A 20,915-nucleotide genomic window follows, 5' to 3' on the forward strand; every position below is an offset into this window, starting at 1 on the left:
TATTCCAAACTTTATTTAAGTGCCACATATATGTTCTATAGTATTTTTGTTCAATAAAAATTGGTTTTAAATCCTACTTGATATACATGAGTTATGGAATAGCTTCTCATTTAACATTTTTATTGATCATCTTAAGTTACAAAAATTTTATCCACACATTCCATCACATGCATTCTCACATAAACATGATGCTCATGACATGGTTTGGTAATTTGTTTAGGGCGTAACACCGAGGTTGTTACAGTGGAGCTCCTCGATGGTCTGGCTCCTCGGTGGCGACAACTTGGAGCCTCTCCCCTCTCCCAGCCCCCTCCCGGAGGCAACGCGGTCGCGGAGCTCGCCGGCGGCGCGTAGTTCGTCGGTGGTGCCCAGCTCGTCATCGGCGCATCCCTGACGGCGGGGGTTGCCAGCGCGCGGCGTCCCTAGCGCGGTCGCGTGGAGGAGGCCAAGCACGTCCGATGCATCCAGACGCCCTACTCCTATCATTACCGTTCTATCTTCCCAATACATCTTTATTTCTCTCTCTCCTAGACATATTGATCTTCTGTTTAGCTATACAACATTAATATCCATGTACAATCCCTATTATTTTGGGATGAAGAGAGTATAGATAAGAAAGTATAGAGGCAAAAAAAGTAGGGGTGCATGTCAGAAACACGATATTTATAAGTCATGGTTAGGAGTGCTACGTGCACGAGCGAACGACGGCGACTATAGAGAAGCGGATCTGGTGCAGCACATGGAAAATCAACCTTGAGCCACAGTTGCGCCGCTGCGCGCGAAACGATGCTGGGACACCCTGCTCCGACTAGTTGGCCGCCGCGCCCGAGTCGCCACTAGCCGCCCTGCGCGAGCCGCTGCTCGGACGCCCTGCTCCAGCATAGCTAGCCTCCACGAGTGAGTTGCCATCGCCCGCCCTGCACAAGACGCACCACTACACGCCGCCGCGCACAAGCCGTTGCTGCGTTGCTCGGCTCCGGCACAGTTGGCCACCGCCGACCACCCTACACGCGCCGCCGCCCGCCCTACATGACCCGCACCGGGAAGACGTGCGAACCACCCTGCTTCAACACAAGAAGCCGCCACGTGATTTTTGGTCAAGAAGCAAAAAGTGTAAAGCTTGCGGCACATGAGAGAGCTTACCTCTACTCCTTCCTCATATCTGTGTGCCTAGGGCAGATTTGCCCCAGTGTAGGCGTGCGCGCGTGAAGAAAACTGCCGCTGGGGATGGCGCGGGCGCGAAGGAGTCGCTGCTGGGAGGACGGGTGTGGGTGCGGCGCGGCCACCGTCGTCGCTGCCGGGGCATGCGCGGAGGGTCCGAGTAGGGTAAGCAAGGGGCGGCGCGGAGGTGCAGCAACGACCTACGGCCGCGACGACGGCGCTTCCACGCCATGTGCGAGACAGGGAGGTGCGAACGCGATTCTGCGTGCGCGGGTGGTAAGGTAAAGGTAGAGAGAGAAAGAATAATAAAGAACGAGAAAAAGGAGGAAAAAAAGAAAAAAAAGATATTTTAGACCTTTCATTCTTTTTAACTAGACGAAAATCTGTTTTACCAAACGTTTTTTAAAATATTGTGCTTATATGTAATGTATGACTTATATTTATGGGTTCAAAAAATATTGTAACGATGTTCATCTTATTTATGTTTGATTCATTTCGTGTCAGATAGAAACAAAATACTATACAAAATGGTATGCAAATATCAAACAGCTTGCAGATAGTGAAATAGATAGTCCATAACCTATGTTTTGAACTGTCTATGTTAAGATATAAAAAATTACAGATACGAGGGATATATGTTTTCTTGTTTTATTTCTACGGCCAAGTAGTCTAGGCCTAACATTCTTTTCTATTCTTTATTCTTTTTTCAAATGAGAGGTATTCTTCCTTCAAATTACATATACGAGGGATATATGAATTAAAATACGACGTATCGTTGATAAATCTCTAATCTTTTCGTGTTTGTATGAGTTAGAGCAAAACACAGTCCATTCGAAGACGAATTGAAACACATGTCAGTTTAGTTAAATATAAATTTCGAACGAAAAATGTAAGTGACTATTAAATAAACTATGTATCCCGTGGCAAACGGCTATTTTTGCGAGTACCTACTATTAAAGTCAAAAGGGTTTCTTTCGTCCGGGCGTATCCCTCACCGTGTCGCGCACTCCTCACCTTCAGCCTCCACTATCTGCGCAGCCGAATCCATCTACTCCTTCGTCGGCTCGCTGGCGGCGCGCTGGCCATGCGACCGCGCGGGCCGGCCGGCGTCGCCGCCCATTCGCAGCCGAATCCATCTACTCCCTCGTCGGCTCGCTGGCGGCGGACTGGGTGTGGCACTCCTCACCCCGGCCGAATCCCTCACTCCTCTACCACGGGCGCGCAAGGCGGCGGCCGAGCTCCCCTCCCCCAGCAGCTCGCCCCCGGTTCCCCCAAGCCATCGCAGGTTCAAGTGCGTCACGCCGCCGCAGCCGTATCTATCCCTCACGCGGCACTCCGCCCGGCGCTCCCCCGCCGCAGCGCGCCTTGGCGGCATCACATCCCGCCGCCACATGGAGCTCCTCCTCCACAGCGGCGTCGACGCCATCTCTGTAAGAACCTCCGCCTCCGCCGCGTTGTCCCGCCCGCCGCCGGCTCCCTCGACACCTCCCCCGAGTGCGTCGCACCCGTGAAGCCTGGATCTGTCGAGAGCACGCCTCCGGAGGCCGCGTCGGCTGCGGCGGCGGGCTCGGGCGACCTTGACCGCAAGCTGGTAAGTCGGGTGCTCGTTTCTGGCCGCGTCGGCTGCGGCGGCGGGCTCGGGCGACCTTGACCGCAAGCTGGTAAGTCGGGTGCTCGTTTCTCGATTCGTCTGGTGCCTGCATGCATTGCCTCTCTGTGATTTCAGCATCTGATATCTGCCTTGGTTCCCCGCTGGATCAGGTGCTCGCGCGGTCCAAGCTCGTCCGCGACCCGCGCTCGTTTGGGTACCGGCGCCTGCTGCCTTTCCTCAACGAGATGATGAAGAACGGTAACATCCTCTCCGATTCCCTCTAGATTAGTCTTCGTTTTGTCTGGCTCGCATTTCCTGTTCTTACGCTGTCTCCTGCAATTTGGTTATATCTTCCAATAACCTTCTCTTTTTCCAAGCGACATCAATTTCTGTTCCTTGTTTTTAGTTAAATACATGTTACTTGACGGCCGCAGGATTTCAGCATGGTTGATTCAGTTCATGAAAATATTGTGCTGAACAAGTGTATCAAGGACATCCTTGCACTAACCAAACCAGTAGAGGATGATAGAAGCAAGTGACTATCCACAATTCAGGAGCTGGAAAATTGTACCATTCTCTTGCATCTTTGCCAGGTAACTTATATTTTTTTCTGTTACAACTGAAACCTTCTCGATTGTGTTTACACTCACACCTATAAGCCTGATATAGTTAAGGTGCAATGATGTCACTTTTGACACTGTACCTTGAACGTACTTGCATGCAGTATAGAAGATAAATGTTTTCCCCTGCATGTGCATGTTGTATAGTGGATTTCCATGGTAGATTACTGAAAGAAATTCAATGATTCACAGTAGAATATATATGTGGAAGTTACGGGGTGTCTGGTTCTTTAGTCGCTTCTAAAATTCATGTCACATCAAATGTTTACATACTAATAAGGAGCATTAAATATAGATTAATTATAAAACCAATTACATCGATGGAGGCTAATTTACGAGACGATTTTTTTAAGGCTAATTAATATGTCATTAGCACATATTTACTGTAGCACCACGTTGTCAAATCATGGACTAATTAGGCTTAAAAGATTCGTCTCGCAAATTAGTCGCAAGTTGTGCAATTAGTTTCGTAATTAGTCTATATTTAATACTCCATGTATGTGTCCAAACATTCAATGTGACAGAAATTTTAGGAGCACCTAAAGAACCAAACAGGGCCTTAATATCTCAATCTCTGTTGTGTTCATGAAGAGATACTGAGTTATTCGTCGACACAGTAAAGAGTAAAATCTATATGTGGTAAGCATTGTTCAAGTGAAGTTCAGATCATGTTCATCTGAATAGTTTGGACAATACTAATATGGAAACACGGCCTATCAAATTCGTAATTCTAAAAAGGGTAGGTTTAATTGCATGAAATGTGGCAAACAATGATATTCCTGCTGCAAGTACTGTAGCCAATGTTGGCATTGCCATTATATGAGTAGCTATGGCAGTAGGCAACAGTTTGTTTTGTCATGCTATAACGCTGTACGATCCTTACCCTTACTGTACTGGGATAGCTGCTGCAGTAGTAGGTGTCTGTATTTCTAGAATGGAGCTGCACAAACAGCAAATGATGGAGCTAATAAGCTGAGAAAAAATTTTCCCCGCTTTGTACTATTCTTAACCAATGCATCAGTAATCTTAATGATAGGAAATGTTCGATACCTTTTGGGTCCTTTGTATCAGATCTTTACTCAAAATCAGGGGACTTAGCTCTATCAGTTCAGCTCTGGAATGATTCAAACCTCCCTATAAACAAGAAAAAGAAGCAGAATGCCTTGAGAGAAGTTAGGAAAGCTTTACTAAGCCGAGGTAATCTTTGTTATATTGCTCCCAAGATAGATAAATATGTATGGTAAACTGCACATTCAGCATCCATGAAATAACTTTAACCATCATGATATACTTGTTCTATCCTAGATTTTCTGGCAAAACCGCAAAAGAGTGATATTTTTGTTCCATTGTTGCTTGATTCACTATGATACGAACCATCGTTGGTGTATCTCAATAACTGTTGGTGTATCTCAATAACTATTATAAAACTCTCTCATTTACACTTGGCGTTGTTGCTTTTATTTATTCAGGTGTTACTGGATACATGCAGTTCATTCCACATGCAAGAGTTCCAGTCCTTCAATATGTGAGCAACCGCTTTGGCGTCTCCTGTGATATATCAATCAACAACTTTGCTGGTCGAATTAAGTCCAAAATCTTCTACTGGCTCAATACTTTAGATGAGCGGTTTGGTGATATGGTTACTGTCCCTCATGACCTAACCAGCAAGCCGGTGAGTTTGATGTAGGAACACTATGTGTTGCTGCTAAGCCACGTATGATGGCTGTTTCGTTTAGACTTAGAAGTCCTAAATATTTTTAATGGGCCACATTTAAATCCTAATAGGATGTATAATCAGTTTGATTTTATTTTGGTTGTTTGGTTGATATTAGTATCACATGGCGATTTGAGGGAGCTCAACCAAGTGAGACCTAAATAAAACAAGGGGTATTGTGCGCTAAGAAAACTCATATCTTTCTCGGCCTTGCAGCAAAGATGTTCACATGTGGGACACGTAACCATAATAATAATATTAAATCTATTTTTGCTAGACTAGGTAGGAACCAAAATGAGGTAACGAAAAATTATTTCTCTCTCCTGTGGCAACGCACGGGAACTTTTGCTATAGTATATAAATATTAGAGAGGAGGAAAAGAAAGAAATAATAAAGACTAGGTTCGTGTCTGTGGGTTGCTATGGGATAGCTAAACTTCACGGAGAGCGTTGCGTCGTGGGCTCACAAACTCTACTGTATAGCTCTTTCCGTGATGCGGCTAATATTGGCAGGAAAAAATCTCTGATATCCATTTCTTTCGTGCGCCAATAATTAAACGTCCGTGCGTTGCAACGGGAAAAAAATAATACCACGATAACATATTTCCAAGCGTATGTTGTATTGTTACCTGTAATGTTCAGAACATCAATATTACAAGCTGATTGTACATAGCTAAAACTAAGAGGATAATTCTATCCTAAGTGTATCCTCTGACAAACCTAAATGCCACACCTTCTTAACAACATCACAAGGGTATCGACACGGCAAGCACCAGCAGTCAAGTAGTCCTTGTAGTTCTCCTATGTTGGAAGTACCCTACATATAAGTTGTTTATTAATTTTTAAAGCTAAAGTGATGTTGACTATCTTATGGAGTTAGTACTATTGACTATCCTGCATATTACTTCTTTTACGGAGTTAATACTATTCTTAAAAAGATTTTTAGATTAAAATTTAGAAATTAAGAATCTCAAGAGAAATGATTTTTTTAATTTACCTGGCATGTAAAATTAGCTAGGATGGTAAGAGGTGAAGGAATAGGTTCAGAGCCACACTAATCAATTAACTGTATATAACATTCAGAATAGGAAAAGATGATGCAAAAAAAAAGTGTAACATTCAGAATAGGAAAAGAAAAATGGATTTCTTTAGATCGGAGCTATTGCAATGAATCAAACATCAGTTGACCAACAATGAAATTACCTGAGTTTCTGCAACCAGACTCCTATTAGTCGACAAAAATTAAACTACAACTCAACACAGAATGAACAGGAAACAAACAAGAGCACGAGCTATGCCTATGTTGTGCAGTTCTGTGCTTTTCGTGTTTGTGTAAGCCAAATCATTGTATATTGATCAGTTGACCATCCGAAGCTACCTGCAGCAATCTCTGCTCTTCTGAACCTTGCAATCTCTGTTCTTGTGCTGTTTACCTGAAATTTGGAGACACCCAGACTTGTAATTAGTAACCAGTCATACCATTAAATATATTTTGAATATGAAAATCAACTATCAAACCAATCCCGGTTACAATTGCCGAACCATGAACAATAGACAGGAGTGAAAACAATATATTCTTTTACTTGCATTCATATTAGTGTGGACAATAGACATGACAGTGAGATAATATGTAAACCGGTGAAAATATATTAATTAAGTGAGTATTACAATTTGCTGAACAATGAGCAATACGTATTCACATGTGACTCTACAGTTCAGTGTGTGGTACACTGCAATTCAGCCTGTCTCGCCCAAGCGTCTCCCTCTTATCTTATTCCAACTATCAACTATATGCTATTTGTTTAGTTTAGATGTGAAAGTTGTGGCAATTTTCCAGACCACTTTCTGTTAACTCGATCAGAAAGCCTTGCCTTGCTTTCTGTAGGCTACACCTATGGTGTACTGATTTAGTGATGCTATAACTTCCAATTTGTCAAGACTTTCTAGATTGCTTTCTAGAAATTATGCAGCTTAGCTGAAATAGAAAAGCTGAATGATGGTCCTTATTAAAAGTCCAGCTACATTCTGCAGCTTGGCTATGATACAAAAATAAGTGATCGCTAGAGCTGCATATGTCACAAGGGCTAGCCGTAACATCAACCCAAATCAAATTGCATCGAATCTATTCCTATGCTCTTGCTGGGTAGGCAACAGTGGTATGCCTGATTGCCGATCAGGCTTATGCAACTCAAAGTTAAAAAACAGAGTCAAGAAATAAATCATAACGAATAACGAGGGATTCCGTATCGCTTATCGCCGCTTGAAACAAATCAGAACGAAAACAATGCCGCTCTACTGGTGCAGTTCTGATTCGTCCCTCATGCCGTAGTCCAAGAGCTGCAATAGGTAACAATGCCATTCCATCAGAAGTCAGAACCACAGGAGACGATGTAGGATAACAAGTTGGTGTCCACATCAACTGCACAAAAGCAAAGAAAGGCTAGATAATAATAAAGGGAAATATCTACACACGAAAATTGGACACGATTGACGGGTTACCAAAAAAGCTATCGCGAAGACATGATGGTAGCACCCTCCCATTTTTATCTATATGGTTATGAATGTAATCGTTTCACAATATGATATATCCACACCCAAAGTTTAAACTGGTTCACTGAACAGAACTAAAAAATACCACTCTTCAGTTTGACTAATAACACATATCAGTATCAGATACAGATGGCTATATATTATGCAGTACAGATGATAGCACACATACAGACCTGTAAAAGTGAACAGATGGCTATTACGCAGTACAGATGAATGCAAATGAGCTCAACAAATTTGTGCCTGTAATAGTGAACTATCATCAGAACATATTTCTGTGACCAAAAGAAATAGTGTGGGTATCTGAAATCACATTGCCTGTCTTCTCGCAAGTTACATCGGTCTCTCAACTTCAACAACACTGAGTTGTTCAGACCAGTAGAAGCACTTGAGTTCCCAGCAGCCACAGTTAGTCGAGGGGGCACTATCCCTTGATGTTTGCCTAAAATCCTAGCTGTGAGGAGGATGTATTAAATTATGCAGCACTCGATATGGTAAGAATGAGGTAGCTAGTCAATTTCTAATATTACAAGTAAGTGGCATAGGAAAAAACTTTATTTGAGAAAACGTCAAATCACTTCAGGTTACTTTCATTTCTGCCTACATTAAGAAAATATTAACTGATCTGTTGGCATCCACTAACTAAAAAAATAAACATTGCATACAAAGTTTCGGCAGGGGTCACGGTTACAAACATTGTCAAAAAAAAAAGTCTACCTCATTCTTTACAGGCAATATTGGCTTCCATTGAGAAGTTCTACCAAAATACAGCCCACTGACCACATGTCAACGGCTGGACCATATTTTGTGCTTCCAAGCAGCAACTCTGGAGGTCTGCAGCCACAATCCAGGAAAACAATAAGAAGCTTGAGATAACAACTGTAAATATGATAAAAAACCTATAAAAGTAAACAATACCTATGCCACAAAGTACTCACACCGCTAGTAAGGTTTCCAATGTGATCACTCGAGAATGATCTTGCAAGGCCAAAATCAGCAAGCTTCAGGTTACCCTCATTGTCTATCAAAAGGTTAGATCCTACAAACAAAGTATCGAATACAATATGTTAGCTTAACAAGGCACAAATAACAGGAATAAGGAAAGCAAGAAAAACCCAGCAGAGATGTGTGCAGTTAAGACCTTTGATATCTCGATTCAGAACTTGGTTGACATGACAATAGTGCAGGCCTGTAAGCAGCTGTCTCATGAAACACTGGAACAAGGCATTTCATCAGTGATAAAACCATGACACATCCAAAGCAAAGCACAGCCAGTTACTTGGATAGGTGGTTATACCTTAATCTGTGGCACAGTGAACCGCATTCATGGCCAATCAGCAAGCCCGGTGAGGTCATGGTCCATATACTCAAAAACCATGTAAATGCTCCCCTTGTACTTGTTACCGTCAACTAATTCAAAACCACAACAATCTGTGCCAACCATTACTACTGCTCTAACTTAACCAAAAAAAACAAAGCAGTGGAAACAAGAATAGAGCTCGCCATACTTGGTCACACGAAACAGTGTCCACCTTTTACTCTTTTTAGAACTTAACCAAAAAAAAACAAAGCAGTGGAAACAAGAATAGAGCTCGCCATACTTGGTCACACGAAACAGTGTCCACCTTTTACTCTTTTTAGTTGTAAGAATATGACATGCAAGCAATAGTTGCTTTTATTCAGACTTCAGAGGCTAGCTCAGATTATGAAGCAAGCACAAATCTCATAAAAAAAACTTCTATTAACATTCGGTAGGATATACCTCATGAGCATACTGTTGAATACGCTGTGTGCAGCTCCAGGGAGGTGATCGTGGACGTAGACATGGCCACGGAGGTGAGAGACGGTGTAGGTGCTCTTGCAGCAGATGGTGTCCGCCGTCCACTACAGCACCATCACGTAATAGTCAAACCAGCCTACTCCCGCATCCTAAATCCTAATGCCACCTACCGATGCCGGCCACGAGGATGACACTAAGAAGAACGGCGCAAGCAGCGCGCCGAGGAGCAGCACGGCAAGACAGATGAGCGACAGCAGCACAGCAACTATTACTTCCTGACGAGTAAGGGAATTACCTAAAGATATATGACGGGCGCTGACGAAGGGCCGGGGCGCCCCATCCGCACCAAGGGCGGCGGCGAACAAGAGCCGCCATCGCCGGATGATTCCATCATGGGGCGCAAGGAGTGTCGATCGTGGGTCTGTGAGCAGAGAGAGACCGGCCGAATCCTGGATCCTGCTAGTCGGGTGCTGGAGGGAGGTGGAGACTGATGGCCGCGCATGCTTGAGGAGTGGAGGCATCGTGGTAGCGCCGCAAGATGCACATCGACGGCGGGCAGCGCTGGATCACGGGCTTGTGGCTCAGGGCGGTGCTTTTGCTGTGCGTCGCGCCCTAGCCTAGCGGGGCACCCTCAGCTAGGCGAAGCCGTCGTGCGCGCCCTGGACGACGTGCCGTGTGACGGAGGAGCGAGGGCGAGAAATAGCGCTATGGGATCGCGTCGATCACGCTCTTTCTGGGAAAGAGATCCGATTGATTTCTGTTGGCTTCTTTAGCCGGGATCATCGCGTGGGCGATTTCTTTCCTTCTTTCGCCGATATCGTCGCGCGCGTGATTTCTGCGCACGCTGGGCGAAGCGAAGGCGCGATGAGTCGCGGGATGGCAGGGTTCGTCAGACCGACGACCCGAAGGCAATTGTGGCACCAAAAAATGTCTACTCTTTAGTCTTTTTAGTTGTGAAGAGATGAGAGATAAACAAAACTCCCAGCCAGACGGCACTGGTCCAGTTTCTCGTTCGGTCGTTCAGTTGGCTTCCCTAACCGTCGCAGTGGTTGCAGGCAACGCCGCCGGAGGCTTTTTCGTATAGTTAGTGAAGATTAGTTTCTAAAATTAGTTTACTTCTTTCCAGAAATACTACTATAAAGATTATCTCCTTCCCGGCGGTAGATAAAGAATTTTTTTTTTTCGCGAGGAGATATATTCCTTGGAGATTGAATTGGATCAAGGCAAGGAGAGAGGTTAACTCCATGACGGCCACGATGAGCTCCGTCGTCTACGACGACGACGAGGCTCCAGTGGAGCCGCCGCCGGCGCACGCATCGCGGAACGGGGTGCTTGTCCTCAACGCGCACTGCGAGTACCCGGCGGTTCCCAACGTCAGCGAGAGCATGTTGGCGGGCGCCAAGCTGGTGCAGGTGAAGCGCGTCATGGGGTTCGTCATCGACCGCCTCGGCCCCTCAGGCTCGCGGGGGCCGAGGCGGTCGATGACGAACCCCATGACTTGCATGACGGCGGAGGGGAAGGCCGTGGCCAAGCGTTGTGGAGGCCTTCCAAGCCTCCGGCGCCTCGACCAACGTCCGCGCCGGCCTCGAAGAGGCGGCAAAGGTGCTCGGCGGCTGCCTGCACTGGAACGACGTGGCCGCCATGATCCTTGTCTCGGACGGCCATGAAAGCTGCGTCGTGCCGCAATTTTTCTACAGCCTCAACAGCGCGCGGCGCACTCCGGTGCACACGTTCGGGTTGGGCTCCGGCGTCGATGCGGCGGCCATGCACAGCATCTCGGAGGTTACCGGCGGCACCTTCTCCTTCATCGAGGACCTCGCTGGGATCCAGGACGCGTTGGCGCAGTGCATCGCCGGGCTACTATCGGTTAGTGGGAAGGATTCAAAGGTCGAGATCGAATGCTCGATTAACCCCGTCAACGACGACGTTATCAACGTCACGGCGGTCAAGTCCGGCCGCTACAAGAACGGCCTTGAACGTCCGTACGATCAAACCTGGGTCTACGTCGGTGAGCTCTACGCCGATGAGGAGAGGCGCATCCTGTTCTTTTTGGACGTGCCATGACTTGGTGACGCCGACCACAGCGCCATCCGACTTGTCAAGGTTCGCTGCAGTTACATTGACGTGGCGAGCAGGCAGCCTGTGGACGTGGAACTGGCAGACGTCGACATATACGTCGAGATCGAGAGGCCCGTCGAGGTGAAGCCGACGGACATGGCGCGGTGCAAGGAGGTCGAGCGGCAGCTCCTCCGCGTGGCGGCGGCGGAGGACATGGATCTGACGCGGGAGGCAGCCGAGCGCGGCGCCCACGCCGAGGCCGCTTGGATCCTCGACGCGCGCAGGGAGTCGCTGAGCCGGTCGGCGGCGGCGCTGTCCGGCGACGCGATGTGCACGGCGCTGGTGGCTGAGCTGCACGAGCTGAGCCGGCGCGTGTCGGGCGAGCGCGAGTACAGGAAGACGGGCCGCGCGTGCTTTCTCGCCAGCATGAGCTCGCACGCCCTGCAGCGCGGCTCGTCGTCGGTTCGGTTTGGCTGCGTGGACTCGTCGGTGTTCGCGACCCCGGCAATGCAGAGGATGGAGAAGTTGTCGGTTATGATGCGTAAGCGGCAGGAGGCAGCGCCGCCATTGCAGGAGAATGGTAGAAAGACCACCGTTCCTCGTCGTTCGCGCCTAGAGCCCTAGAGGCAAGGTTGGCGTCGGCTGTTCCTCGTCTCAGCATGCTGAGCAGATACCGTCGTCTTCTACTCAGGCGCTAAGCAAATGCAGATATATCAAGAGCTAGATCAGAAGGGGAGGGCCAGCTTGTGATTTATTGATATATATAGGCTTTCTATTAATAGTTTTGTTTAAGATTGAAATCCAGAATTGCTACTTCTCATCCCACATATGGTTTCCAGTGTTGTCTGCTCTTTGACATGCCTTTATCAACCACGAGCCCTTGCTGACCGGTGGTCGAACAACCTCGTGTTCTGTCCTTTCCTGATGCACCAAGTGACAAGAGCAAATAGGACGCGAGCAATGGCGGACCCAGGGCCCGGCGACCCTGGGCGGCCACCCAGGCTCCAGCGCCGGCGTACGCTGATGTATTCGTCACTTCGGTCTCTGCTATAAGCTTAAAAGCACGCGGTTTTATGGACGCAGGATCTACTATGATAAAAAGTATTGGCTTCAGTTCTTTCGCGATAGGCCAAATGCTTTGAAGGGGATCACCCATCTTTTCTTTGTTCTTCGCCGATTTTTCTCTTTCAAATTGTCAAAGGAGAGTTTCTCTTTCCACATTGTAATGGGAATGTAAGCTCTGACTCTGCCTTCATCGGATAAAGAGAGTACTAATCCCTGTACCTGACTGTTTCCCCAGCTTGTTGCCCTCCATCCTCGACCATCTTATTTGAATACCGATACTCTTGCATACTGAAAGAAGAAGGTTCCTTACTTTATCTCGCAGCAGGTACCCACATCTATCCATTCTTTTGATCTTCGGAATTCCTATTAGTATGCCCTTCGCATACCTGACATAACATAGTTTCGTATTGTATCCCCCAAATACCATATATTTTCTCAATCACCATCACTCCCTCTACTACCTTCTTGTCAAGCAGGTGGAGGTATAATGGTGAGAGTGGAGGAAAAGGAGGGATTCGCCCGAGTTCAAAAGCAAGAGTACTTCAGTGAAAAAGCAATAAATGAATTCCCAGTTCAAAGTGATACACAAACAGCTTGTTGCTAATGAATTCAAAAAAGAAATGCTTGTTAGGTAAATCGTACTTTTTGCACACTCACATATGGCTCGTAACTATTCTCGGTGTTATCTTACAACTACTCTTCCTTTCTCTCCTTCGGAAGAACTAGTCTTTGAAGCAAGAGATGAACATATTGTGGGCGGATCTTCTTACCCATTGATTGGAACATCGTAAAAACTCCAAAGATCCTTTTCACTATAGTTAGTGATGTATCCAAATTCTGTATACTTCCTTCTGCTTTGTTTTCACGAAGCGAGCGCTTTCAACAAGCTTCTTTGGTACTAAGCAAAAGTGTGTAAAGTCCTCCGTTTTCTCACTGGGAAAGCTTTATTGTCTTCGTTTTCTTTCAGCCATAGTATATCGCCGCATATGATCTGGCTTTTAAAGTGGGTTAGTAAGAAAACTGACCTTTCTGGGTGAGTGACCTTTTATGTTTAAGAGCCAGTTGAGCAGTAAAATAGAAATATGAGCTGCTAAAACAATATCTTTTTCTTAAAGTTCCTATGATGTTAGTTTTGAAAAGGCATATACACTCAGATAATGCAAGAGTTCCCCACTACCAAATAAGCTCTTTCTACTTGTTCACATGTGTACTTGTGGATGAAAACTACCTGGCTTTGTTTGGCTACTTTTTTGATTGGCTAGTGTGATTTTATATCTCATGCTAGACTCGATTGAGCTGTCTTACATTAGTGTGGCTATATGTGAATCGCAGAGGTCTGTAAATTAAGGCAATAGGCAGGCACATTTGAAATGCAGCAGTAGTGAGTTCCTATAGAAAATAAAAAATGAAATAAAAGGTCATAATGGTCGGAAGCTGTTCACTACATCAGAACCATCCAGAAGGAAAAAAAAAGCACCTGAGGTCAGGTGTTTCTTAGGAGTTCAATATGTTTCATGTGTGTTTTTGCAAATCTTTTTTCTTCACTGGTCCTGCACGCTTGATAAAAAGGATCTGGTGTCTATGCCAGGTTGGTAAACCATATAGATCTTGCCCAAACAAGGAGTAGGGGCTAGCTTGTAAGCCACGACTTAGTACTACGAGGATTCTGGCGGAGTGCTTTTCACATATAGATAGGTCGGGATGAAGAAGCTCCGTAGTCAACTAAGAGATAGAAAATCACAGTAACCTTTTTCCAACAGTTTCACCATGATAAGAACAACCATGTCATACATGATAATTATGGGCTTTCTTCCTCCTTTATAGTCTTCAGTTCAATCTGCCAAGTCCGATTCATCTTTTTCCAACCCTTCCCCTGTTCTTATACTAAACCTCTTCTCTTCGTTCCTTTTGCCCCACCAAAAGAGGATCGCCCCTAGTAATATAATAGCACCTTGATTTATTTATCCAGATAGGCATATCTTTTCTTTAGTTTATGCATCTCTCATTCAAAGACAGACAAGAAAATCAATCTAAAGGCACCACTACTCTTATTATTAGTAATCGGTAGGAACCCAACTAGTGAAGAGAAGCTTTCTAAAATGCCATTAGCCGATACCTGATGCTGGTCAATCGACAACAGATCATACCAGTGATAGTTCGATGACAGATTCCCATATTTATGAAGAAAAACAAGTTCTAACCCCATTCTAGGAGTTCCCACCTGGATTGGATTCCCTCAAACTGGTGTGGAAAGGTTATTAGAGGCTCCTCTCGAGGACATACAAGAAGGATCCGTAATTCATTGCAAGGCATTCTCCAATCCCTATTCACACTCTCCTTATTCATACATCAGTTTAGCTACAACAAAGAAGATATCCTCCCATACAATGGAAAGGAGTCATCGATAGGCACACTACCTTCTCCAAGGCGGTGCACCCATCTCTTCGAGAAAGAAGAACAACAGGAACAAGAAAAACAAGAAGTAGTATTTCTCCCTGAAGGGAACAAGATAGTTGCCATCAAACAATGAGGGGTTTCACGGTCGTGAGCTCCATTCCAATTCAACAAATTGGTGAAACAACCTAGAAAACCATTGTCCCCCTCAAACCGGTAATAACTTGTCCCATTTCTACATCAGTTAATGATTTAAGAATTGTTCGTTGAGACCTCAAAAGATAAGAAAACTGTCCCTTTTTGTCTTGCCTTGATAAAACAATGAATGGGTAAAGCCGAATTGATCTGACCAACCGAACATGGGATCTTTTGTTTGATACTCAACACATGAGAATCTAGGACGATACTGATTGGTGCTCAAGAATGGCGTAGTTAATGTGATGATTTTCCTGCATTCCTGCTTTTTCAGATTGGAGGGCTAGAGGGTCATTCCCAGGCCTTCCTAACAAGTGTCCTAGTGGCGACTTTAGACAAAACCTTTTCAGTTGTTGAAGTGACGGCAATAATACCTTACACAGCCTATGATGGGTCTGACAGAATGGATTGTCATACCAATGACAAAGCTGAACACAAGTAAAGGAATAAGAACATGGTTTTTTCCAAGTGAGCTACATCTTATCTCTCATTATTATTATGGCTTCCTCTTGGTCAGTGGTCTAATATGAATAAGAAATGGCAGCTATAACAGAGCTTAATCTCTCAACTTGAAGGTAGGTCCTTGTCACTAGAATGAAATCCCAAGGGTTGGTGGATTGGTGATTTATGATAATACAAGCAAGGACACAACTCTGGCTGTATCTTGTGAGCCAGCATGTCGGTGTTTCGAATAAACACCAACTAGTAAATTTGTATTTGTTACGCGTTAGGCCCGGATGGTGTACTAAAGGACACAAGGTTTATACTGGTTCGAGCAGAATGTCCCTATGTCCAGTTTACTGCTGCTCATGTTATTAGCACCAAAAAAGGTTCATAGTAGGGGGTACAAATGGTCGAGAGAGGGACATGTCCCTAGTCTCTGATGGAAGGGTCGAAAGGACGCCAAGAGCTCGGTTGCTGCTTAGCTGTGTGTTGTGTATGAAAATCGATCCGTGCCTTAGTGGGGTGTCCTGTCCTCCCTTTTATAGACCAAGGGAGAGTAGGGGATTACAGATGGGAGAAAGAGGAAAAACCCAAAGGTAGAGATGGTGCTTCGAAGGTGCTGGGTCTTCCTTTTCCCTTGAGCCTGTCCTGCTGACATGGCAGACCATGCCAGGGATAGCATGTTGTTGACACCGTTTTTTGCACGTGTCAAAATAATCGGAGTGGACCAATCGGCAAGGGGAAGGTTATTGAATACTTTGATAGCCAATGAAAGCCAGTTTGTAAAAATGGTTGCCGATAGTTGGTGATGATCGATGGAAAGGTTGATTTGGACTCGGGCGTTGCCGATGAGGTTGGAGGAGTTGTTGTCGATGCCGATGAAAGGAGGCTTGAAGACTACTGCCGATGAGACAGGGAGTATGCCGATGAAGGAAGACTTGACGACTACTGCCGATGAAACAGGGAGTATGCCGATGAAGGAAGACTTGAAGACTACTGCCGATGAAGCAGGGAATATGCCGATGGGAAGGAGGACAGTGAGATTTCCATCGTAATTGAGGCGGACAGGGAAATAGATAGGAGTTGATTTCCTTTTCTATATTTGTTAGGTTATGATTCGTGTAAGAGTCACGTGTTTCCTTAGATATGGGATTGGTGTCCTAGTTGTGTTTGGTTGTGTCTCTTTAGATCAGGGTATAAATATGGAGTAAGGGGCAATGTAATAAAAAATATCAATCAATATCAAAACCAACTTTTTACTCCTATTTGCATCTACTTACTTTTCGGCGACTTCGTCAATTTGCATATTTTTCCTTTTTACGAGTTCTCATTGATTCGGCGAGCTGCATCGCTTCAGTGCGACCTTCGGCGATTCTCGAGTTCCGTGTGAGCACCTCTTGGCCGTGACTTCCGGGCGTATCGCTGTTGTCAGGACCAAAGTGTTCGTGTCTTCATCCTTGTCGATTAGCAGGTCAAATCGACTGGCACGCTTTGGATATCGATTCGGGTATTAGCCCTTTGTGTTTGCAGATCACTTTTGCATCAACACATCTTTTGGCACGCTCGGTGGGACAAATCAATCAATATGTTCAATTCCGAGATCGATCCAGGGAACATCATCGCAGTATCAGAAGAAGATCTCAAGGAAGAACAGAGGCAGGCTATGGAGAAGGCTGTAGAAGAATACAAGCAGCTTTGTCTGAGATCGTTTAGCTTGAACAAGAGTGGACAAGTCATCCAGAAGCAAGATTTGCCGTTGCCTCGGCAGGTTACCTTTGACTCCAATCCTGGTAAACTTCAAGAGATGGTTAATTCTGCAGTAAATCATGCTTTGATTAATCATTCCAATGTGCTGTCCAATACTGTTCATAATGCTGTGGTTCGAACTCTCAAAGAAGGACAAGCGGCACCACATTACGTTGGGCCTGCCTATCATCAACCAGAGCCGGCATCTGTCAAAACTCCATCGGCTCCTTCGGCCGTTGTGGGTACAGAAGCTACTTCCCCTCCAGTATTGGCAGGTTCACCTAATATTCAATCTACACCGATACAATCAGATCAGGTACTACCAGGAGGGCGAATTCAGCTTAATACAGATCTATCGGCATCAGCTATGTCAGGCCCTGTGTCTCAGAATAACCAGATTCCTACTAATTGGTGGGGATATGGCATGCCTCCAGAGTCGTCTGCTTTCAATCCTAGATTACCTCAAGTATTTGATGCAGCAGGAAGAGCGCCTATATCATCGGCCGTTTCGCCGATGGCTCAAGTGCCTCAATATGCCGCAACTACTTCTGTACAACCAACTCCAGGAGGTTTCCAGATGCCTATGATTCAAACATTCAATTCAAGTCCATCGGCGAGCGTACTGCCGATGCAGCAGAAAGCCCCTGCTATGAGTCAAACTGGGGTTCAGTTCATGCCTCAAACCAGTTATAATTATCCAACAATATCAGCAAATTACCAGCCATCGGTAGGTTTTGTACCGATGAGTTCTAATAATGATTGGTCAGGACAGTTACCTGTTCAACATACAGTTCAGCGAAATCAGCAGGTTGCAGGGATTCAACAGGGTCATATGCAAGCTGGTTTCCAGAATCAAGCATCGGCAGCCCAGCCGATGAATCCTTTCCAACAGGTTAATGGACCACAAGTAGCGGCAAATATGCCGATTGCTGGAGATCGTGGGCCACAAAGATATGTGGAGGGATGTCAGCAGGCACCTCCTGTAGAAATTCAACCAGTTCGTCAGCAGGAGGCTGATGCTTTTTGGGCCGATAAGATAGCAGAGATTATGAAGGATCAGTTTGGGATAAAGCCCAAGGTCAATACTTATTCTTATCGGACTCCATACCCTCCTGCATACGATTTAATTCCTCTCCCAAATCGGTACAAGGTACCAGATTTCACTAAATTCTCTGGGCAAGATGATACATCAACAATGGAACATGTCAATCGCTTCATTATTCAATGTGGAGAGGCAGCTAACAGAGATGAATTAAGAGTTCGATTATTTTCATCATCTTTGTCTGGATCAGCATTTACATGGTTCATTTCATTGCCACCAAATTCTATTATTACTTGGGTTGATCTAGAAAAACAATTCCACAAGTATTTCTTTGCTGGAATCCATGAAAAGAAGCTTACCGATTTAGTAAAATTGAGACAGCGTAATGATGAATCGGTAGAGAGCTTTGTACAAAGGCTACGAGATGTAAAAAATAAGTGCTACAGCCTGGTGCTGGATGATCGGCAGCTTGCCGATTTAGCTTTCCAGGGGTTATTGCCACATCTTAAGGACAGATATGCTTCTCAGGAATTTGAAAGCCTCAGTCATCTTGTGCAAAGGATCTCTGATCAAGATACTAGGGTTTTTGAACCTAAAAAGAACTAGAGTAAAAAGGTATCATTTGTTGAAGAAGTAGGAGACTCTGACTCTGATGAAGAACCAGTTATCGGCTTAGCTGAGTGGGTTAAGAATAAAAAGCCGATATCATGTCCCTTTGGTCAAAAAGAGCCAGAAAAGTTTACCTTTGATATCACCAAGGCCGATAAAATATTTGATCTTCTGCTTCAAGAGGGCCAAATTAAGTTGTCACCTAATCACGTGATCCCATCGGCAGAAGAGTTGAAGAAGATTTTGTACTGCAAATGGCACAATGCAACTTCACACAGTACAAATGAGTGCAAGGTATTCAGGCAACAGTTACAATCGGCTATTGAATCTGGGAGAATTAAGTTTGGTACTTCCAAGACCCAGAAGCCGATGAAAATTGATCAACACCCTTTTCCAGCAAATATGTTGGATGCCAAAGGAAAGACCAAGGTATTGACGTCAGAGGCTGCTGAGAAAAATGCGTCAGTAGACCCCCAACATCGGATAACTACCGATGATGCAAAAAGTAAGGGTTTGCTAGGAGAAAGCAGTAGTTCCAAAAAACCTCCTCGACCTGGCATTGTGATTACTCATCGAGGGCAGCAGGAGGGTTGGCATCAACGTAATGACCGATATCGGCAACAGCAAGAAATGAGACGTCAGGAAGAGTGGAATCGACATAAAGATCATTGGAGATGTCCGTTCTTCATCCATTGCTGGGAAGAAGGTATTAAATTGCCAACTGTTGAAAATTGCCCTGAGTGTAATGGTTATTACGGAGTCAATCGTTCAGAAAGGAGGTTTCAACGTGGTAATCAGGGTTTGTCTATCAACGAGCCGATCAGAGGCAGAGCATCAGTGCATGATCGACTGGGGGGCAGACTTAGTGTACATGAGAGGCTTGGTAAACGCGCTGGATATTTTCCAAGGAATCAAGAGGAGCTTGAGGAGATGGCAAACGCAAGAGTTCCCGATGAGGAAATATTCTACAGGGACCCTAATATACGTCGCGTAGAACCAACTAGGACTTGTTATCAGCCGGTTTGGAAGACCAAGTTTCCTCGATGGTGCCCAGAGGGTCTGACAAAGACGTAGAGAAGGAGGATGCAACGTGAGCGTCAGGAGGATTTATACCAGGAGGAAAATTCCTCCAATGAAAGGCCTGGTCATCAGCAGTGGCAGGTAAAACACAAAAATAAGGGTCCATCGGCAGATGTTAATATGGTATTCATGTTGCCGATGGAGTTTCTGGCAATATCTGATAATGAGGAAGAAGTTGTTCTCTCTGATCAAGTGGCTCAGCTAACACTAGATCCAATGATGGCTGTTTTTGAGAAACCTACCGATGACGAGAGACAGCATCTTAAAGCTTTATTTGTGAAGGGCAGAGTTGATGGGCAGCCTGTGTCTAAGGTACTTATTGATGGAGGGGCTGCGATTAATATTATGCCTTACGTGATGTATCGGAAACTTGGTAGGGGGGAGCAAGACTTGACCAAAACCGATATGATGTTGAAAGATTTTGAAGGCAATGTGTCACCGGCTAAAGGGGCAGTGTGCGTTGAATTGACCATCGGCAGCAAAACCTTGCCAACGACGTTCTTTGTTATCAATGGCAAGGGTGCATATAATCTGCTTCTAGGGAGGGATTGGATTCATGCTAATTGTTGTGTTCCTTCTACAATGCATCAATGCCTCGTACAGTGGATTGGGGATAAGATTGAGGTCGTCCCTGGTGATTCTTCTTATATCATCGCATCGGCAGAATCAGATACTTATGAGCGAACTAAATGCATATCAGGAGAAGCTTGGGAAAAAGAGTTCCTTAGAGTTGCTGATTATGAAATTCCACCGATCCAAGCAGTCGGTTCTGAAGAGGAGTTTTAATGGATAGGTTTGCCGATGATGGAAAATTAGGCCAAGGGTTCACATCGGCAGATGATTTAGTAAAAGTAGATATCGGTGATGGTG

General features: G+C 45.2%; 3 protein-coding genes across 14 annotated transcripts; 2 read left to right on the forward strand and 1 right to left on the reverse strand.

The window, feature by feature from the left end:
• The first annotated feature begins 1,274 nt into the window (after positions 1-1,274).
• Positions 1,275-5,214, forward strand: LOC136502061 (uncharacterized). 2 transcript variants are annotated; one of them, XM_066497541.1, is made up of 6 exons: positions 1,275-1,408; positions 2,200-2,752; positions 2,923-3,010; positions 3,187-3,345; positions 4,409-4,569; positions 4,842-5,214. In XM_066497541.1, the coding sequence occupies exons 1-4, from the start codon at positions 1,392-1,394 to the stop codon at positions 3,201-3,203; spliced, it is 675 nt and encodes a 224-aa protein (XP_066353638.1). In that variant the 5' UTR covers positions 1,275-1,391; the 3' UTR covers positions 3,204-3,345; positions 4,409-4,569; positions 4,842-5,214. The 2 variants fall into 2 exon arrangements, 1 of the variants encoding a protein (XP_066353638.1); XR_010770415.1 differs by lacking the exons at positions 1,275-1,408; positions 4,409-4,569 and having other exon boundaries at positions 2,170-2,822.
• A 996-nt stretch (positions 5,215-6,210) lies between these two features.
• On the reverse strand, positions 6,211-10,332 carry LOC136501408 (cyclin-dependent kinase C-2-like). Of its 11 annotated transcripts, XR_010770266.1 has the most exons (9): positions 9,708-10,332; positions 9,395-9,516; positions 8,930-9,063; positions 8,774-8,846; positions 8,551-8,671; positions 8,350-8,466; positions 7,946-8,086; positions 7,809-7,875; positions 6,211-7,422 (listed from the first exon to the last, which is right to left on the reverse strand). XR_010770266.1 is itself a non-coding variant. In XM_066496924.1 (8 exons), exons 2-5 carry the CDS (start codon positions 8,954-8,956, stop codon positions 8,358-8,360), a joined length of 330 nt encoding a protein of 109 aa, XP_066353021.1. In that variant the 5' UTR covers positions 8,957-9,605; positions 9,708-10,332; the 3' UTR covers positions 6,211-7,422; positions 7,809-7,875; positions 7,946-8,086; positions 8,350-8,357. The 11 variants fall into 11 exon arrangements, 7 of the variants coding, with proteins under 7 accessions (XP_066353021.1, XP_066353020.1, XP_066353025.1 ...); XR_010770268.1 differs by lacking the exon at positions 9,395-9,516; XR_010770265.1 differs by having other exon boundaries at positions 8,930-9,516.
• A 324-nt stretch (positions 10,333-10,656) lies between these two features.
• Positions 10,657-12,094, forward strand: LOC136499579 (uncharacterized). Its single transcript, XM_066495180.1, has 3 exons — positions 10,657-10,841; positions 10,933-11,454; positions 11,548-12,094. Exons 1-3 carry the CDS (start codon positions 10,657-10,659, stop codon positions 12,092-12,094), a joined length of 1,254 nt encoding a protein of 417 aa, XP_066351277.1.
• The last annotated feature ends 8,821 nt before the right edge of the window (positions 12,095-20,915 follow it).

This window comes from Miscanthus floridulus, chromosome 13 (genome assembly GCF_019320115.1).
Source record: "Miscanthus floridulus cultivar M001 chromosome 13, ASM1932011v1, whole genome shotgun sequence".
Classification (NCBI taxonomy): domain Eukaryota; kingdom Viridiplantae; phylum Streptophyta; class Magnoliopsida; order Poales; family Poaceae; genus Miscanthus; species Miscanthus floridulus.

Coding starts and splice junctions, on each gene's coding strand:
- LOC136502061 (XM_066497541.1), top strand. Junction 2,753..2,922: donor GCGACCTTGACCGCAAGCTG/GTAAGTCGGGTG, acceptor CCGCTGGATCAG/GTGCTCGCGCGGTCCAAGCT.
- LOC136501408 (XM_066496924.1), bottom strand. CDS start 8,956: ATGCGGTTCACTGTGCCACAGATTAAG. Junction 8,847..8,929: donor TCACTGTGCCACAGATTAAG/GTATAACCACCT, acceptor GCCTTGTTCCAG/TGTTTCATGAGACAGCTGCT. Junction 8,672..8,773: donor TCTGAATCGAGATATCAAAG/GTCTTAACTGCA, acceptor CTTTGTTTGTAG/GATCTAACCTTTTGATAGAC.
- LOC136499579 (XM_066495180.1), top strand. CDS start 10,657: ATGACGGCCACGATGAGCTCCGTCGTCTACGACGACGACGAGGCTCCA. Junction 10,842..10,932: donor CAGGTGAAGCGCGTCATGGG/GTTCGTCATCGA, acceptor GCGGAGGGGAAG/GCCGTGGCCAAGCGTTGTGG. Junction 11,455..11,547: donor GATGAGGAGAGGCGCATCCT/GTTCTTTTTGGA, acceptor CGTGGCGAGCAG/GCAGCCTGTGGACGTGGAAC.